General features: G+C 33.0%; 1 protein-coding gene across 1 annotated transcript in view; it reads right to left on the reverse strand.

The window, feature by feature from the left end:
• Positions 1 to 884: 884 nt before the first annotated feature.
• Positions 885 to 4,952, reverse strand: part of Clp (Cleavage and polyadenylation specificity factor subunit 4) — a 12,474-nt gene continuing 8,406 nt past the window's right edge. The window contains exons 5-6 of the mRNA XM_043029813.2: positions 4,659 to 4,763; positions 885 to 1,106 (exon numbers count right to left, since the gene is read on the reverse strand). Coding sequence (XP_042885747.1) covers positions 1,035 to 1,106; positions 4,659 to 4,763 — 177 coding nt within the window. The 3' untranslated portion in view covers positions 885 to 1,034. The remainder of the gene's footprint in view (positions 1,107 to 4,658; positions 4,764 to 4,952) is intronic.

Here is a 4,952-nt window from a genome sequence, read left to right on the forward strand (position 1 = left end):
TAGCTTATTTTTTACAATACTTACCTTGAAAGGATTAGTTAACAGTATAGTTTAGTTAACACTTAGTAACCAGAGCTGAAAACTTTTAAAACAGTTTCTTTGACATTTCACCAATATAGTAAATTTACTAATTGTACATTGAATATGAATATGAATGATAAAATTCTTCCATCAAAACTACAGCTGCAAGACTTCCAACTGAATCCTAAAAAAAGAAAAAAGAAAAAAAAAAGCATACTTATAAAAATAAAGAAACTAGAATACATTTATTACCTCAAGCACATTATCCCTATCCCATATACAAAGATAGCCTAACACCTAAAAGATCATGACAAATATCACACAACTAAAACCTGATGAGCTCCTTAACAAAGTTACAATTATAATATTAACTAAAAAAGTGGAGAATAAAGTGAGTCCCAACGTACCCCTGTCCCCGGAATCTAGCCCTAAACCCGAGCACTGGAAGTGTGATTGACATGATTGACAGCGCTCATAAAGTTTATAAAAGGGGGAATGATGAATAAAAATCTACAGTGAAAGCACTGGTTCAATAATAAAAATTTTAGGCCTTTGCTGGTAAACAAATACACATAAAATATTGATGTTTGTGTATGCATTTGTGAAGGATAGGATACAACATACATATTTCACTTCATATATTTGCATATTAACCCTCTCTGCATTCAAGGCCCGTTCGCAGGGTGTCGCCATATGGCGTCGATCATTTAATTGATTTAGGCTTATGCGTTCGAGAGCCCCGGCATTACAACATGCAAGGCTGGAATGCTCCCGGCATGAATGGGTTAAGAATAATGTAAAATAAGATAAAGAAATCAAAAACACATTAAAACCACTTATAGAAGGGTAAATAAAAGACAAGATATATCACAAATTTATTCACTCTTCCAGCCACATTCACAAGACTTATGTAATACATTTATTTGAAATATATAATTAACATTCTCTTTAAAAATTACATGCACATGTAAATCATTTGTAACAAAGTCATCCAGAAAGGTGGTAAATATAAATTAATTTCCAGAACTGAGGAAGGCAAACTGTCCTTTAGAACATCTGTTGGCAAAATGTCCTTGCTGTCCACACTGCAAAAAAAAGAAAGAACATTATTATCATCATTATAATCATTACAATCACTGTCAACTTTAGGAATATCAAACAAATAATACTGAAATCTACCTTAGCTACAAATATATTCATGCAATTAATTTACAGAAATAAAACCACCAAACATATATACTATATAAACATGCATATATATTATATATATATATATATATATATATATATATATAATATATATATATATATATATATATATATATATATATATATATATATATATATATTATATAATATATAATACATATACACACATAGGGGACAACTTCCAAAGAAAAAAATGCAACTTGACATATGACATGTGTACTATTTTAAGTCATGCACAGGAAAAGACACGGGCAACCGGTACCAATGTTCCACAGGAAGCCAGATAATTACTGTAATTATCCAAACCTCATAATGTAGATTTAAAAAATGCAACTCATTTTTGTGAGGATTCAATTAGAGTAAATAATTGTGATTGATTTGTACATTAGGATTCTACTAATCAAAATCTATATTATAAGACTTGAAAACATTTCAATAATTTTGTTGATTTCTAGGCTGTGAATAGTCCCTTGATATCTTTACTTGCTAATGAAAAAGTTTACTAAAAAAATTCTTGTACATCTTATATCACATATTACTGGCAGTTTTAGGTGACTTTTTCCCCAACTGTAATTAACTGCTTCACATATTTTGTCAACCAATATCTTCAAACATGTTAGTTCCTATCAAAAACAAAAATTATTGAATGGAGATACAGCCCTTTAAAGTTTTGGTTGTATAAATCTTCCTTACTACCTAATCTGAATTACTTCTGCATGTCTTACTCATCAACATGAAGAAATAATGTACCTTAACCCATTCACGCAGGAGAATGTGATATCATGTCATTGAAATATTTCCCTCACAACTGATGGTGTCCTATCATGACATGGCTTCCACCATATATACACAGTGATCATGGTTATGTTTGTAAATACACACTGTAGTTGCATTTGTAAAAACACATTTTCTTAACTTGCTAAAAAGTAATATAAAAAACTCTTTTTTTAACCCCATAGAATAAGGTGGGTGAAAATTACTCCATTCTGAATGAGCTAAAAATCATCAAAATATTAACATAATAAGTAGTATAAATATTATAATAAATGCAATATATGAATACCTACAATAGGTAGAATAGATGGCCACATAATCCAAAAAAATTAATTTTTGGCATGGTTTACTTTTAAAAAATCTAATCTCACTGTTAGGAGCCCTCTAGGCCCCTTTATCATTGGAAAGATTTATAATTTTAACCAGAAGTGGCCACCTTCTTACACATCTACAGTTAGGCACTGAAAGGGTCAGCTCAGTGGGACCACCTTGTTTACCTCCTCCTGCAAGTCTGTTTCATCATCAGTTGCAAGGGGCCAGAAGAGTAAAAACTTTGGTATGAAAATACAGTGAAAATTCAACTTTCTTTTATACTTAGACACGAAAATTCAGCTATGCCCCCTCCTCATGCTTCCAAACATTAGTCCCTTTCTACTGTCACACAGGCATTTGAAATTGATAGCACAATGTTCAGATATTATTTAGATATTGGTTGTGTAACATGTGATTTTTAAACCCCTGATCCCCCCAGGGTTATATACCCTTTAAGTTTAAACATAACCCACTCTATAGGGGACTAGATTACTTCAAAAGCTATAAATAATGAAAAAAGCTTACAGCCAGCATCAAAACTAAATGATAAAAATGGAAACCATAATCTTTAAAGTTCACTAATACAATGTCAACACACAGAATTTCTATTTTCACTGTATTTTTTACTATAACATGAACAATTCGGCCCTGATTCCCCATACACTCAAAAGCAGGTTTGGATTCCTTATTGATGACAGTACAGAGTAACCCCTACTAAGTGTACTAAGTTCCTGGCTATGTACTTTTTCTGTGAGATTCAACCTGAGCCTCAGGAACTGTAAAATGTTGTAAGGAAACATATCTAGAAGGTATAAAAGGTGGGAGACCCACTCTGATGCCATGCTCTACCCAAAGGAAATTGTTTACAGAGGATGCAGGTGGTGGTGAGGTCTGTGAAACAAAACAAACAAGGGAGGGATTTACTGAAAAAGTAGGCATAAAGCAAAAAGGCCTTTAGCTATATTGAGTGTATCCCTACCCTTCCCTTTATTTTTACCTTGTTAACCCATTGCAGATGGGTGTCATGATATAAATGATGTACAAGTTTTTGGCTGAATGGCAGGCATTATGAGTACCTAACAATAGTTGTCATGCCATATTTGAGATTGGGGGAGACTGGATTGCTGTTTTTAGAGTAATAACTCTATTTAGTGAGTAACAATGACAATTGCAATCATAATTACTATAAATGCTGTAAAATTCAGCAAAATGGGTTTAATCTAAAATTCAAAGCAACCCATCACCAACACAAAAGAAAAGCTTGAATGGCACCTATCCACAGTCTCTAGCACGAACTATCTTCAGAGAGAGATTGCACACAGCAAGATGCTGATCGCTTGCTCTAAAGTACCGGTCGTGATGGATGTCCAAACAGAATGAGAGAAAGGTGACTCAAACAATGCCTAATATCTACAATGTGCCCCTGTATTAGTAATGCTGCCTTGTGGCATTTACAATCATAAGCACAGGTATCCCTTTACTTAATGTTATCTTCATTGTGGATGGTTATTTTTTTCATATTTATTTATGACAGTATAAAAAAAAAGAAAGAAAGAAAGAAAAGAAAATGAAGAAAAACAAAGTTGCTTTTAGTTGTTCCATAAAACCACAATGCTTCTATCACAACAAGTACTACAATTTTAGTCAACTGCAACATTGATCGAGCCTGTCATATGACATATATGTCTCATAATAAAGAAAGCAAAAATATGACGAACACAAAAATGGTTCTACTTTTGCAATGAGTGAATGAAAGAGGGCTTGAAAGGTTGTGATATGTCGCATGGAGCAGCCTCTCTCTGAAATAAAAGCCATCTAGGCCCTATCTAGGGACTGGATAAACAAATCTTATCTTCCGAAGAAGATTCTTGCTCTTGACATCTGAAGATATCAAAGTTGTACTGATGACTCATAGTATTAACATTAATATTTTGTTCCTGGTGGGTGATGTCCTATCATTTCATGATCTTTCCCTCAAAACACACATTTTACATCATTACGTATGTAAATAATCATTGGAGTTCCATTTGTATAGACACATTTTGATTTACTTGGGAAAATAATGAAAAAACAAATTAAAAAAACTCCCATTATCACTCCGCTCATAGAGGCGCAGTGCGACATCACGTAGGAAGAGGTCTCGTGCTTGTCACTGTGTGCTTATTATCCAGCCAGCAGGAGCAGCATTTCACAAATATAAACTCTGGCATGAATGGATTAACAAGTCCAAGTTGAAAGGGACAGATTTTTACATTAGGTATTAGTTGTATGGAGTTTGCTGAAACCTTACATTAAGAATTAGAAAAAAAATACAATTACGTATCTAACATCATAATTATTACCTTGAAACAAACAATATTATCCAGGCGATTGCTTCCATCATTTTGAGTATCAGGTCCAGAGTTTTCCTTTCCAGGTTGAGTCCTTGGGCCTCCTGATGCTAAGCTCTGCAGGGAAAATATATGTAATATATCAATATTCACCATCAATATATTCTATAAATTGTAAATAGTTACAGAGACATTTACAAAGGAAAAACAGTTTATCTTATTATTTTTTTTCAAAGAAGAAGAAGAAGAAGAAGAAGAAGAAAAAGAAGAAGAGAGAAAAAAAGGCATCAACTGGCTTAACACAAT

This window comes from Penaeus japonicus, unplaced genomic scaffold (assembly GCF_977035675.1).
Source record: "Penaeus japonicus unplaced genomic scaffold, GWHDUDI00000001_assembly GWHDUDI00000023, whole genome shotgun sequence".
NCBI lineage: Eukaryota > Metazoa > Arthropoda > Malacostraca > Decapoda > Penaeidae > Penaeus > Penaeus japonicus.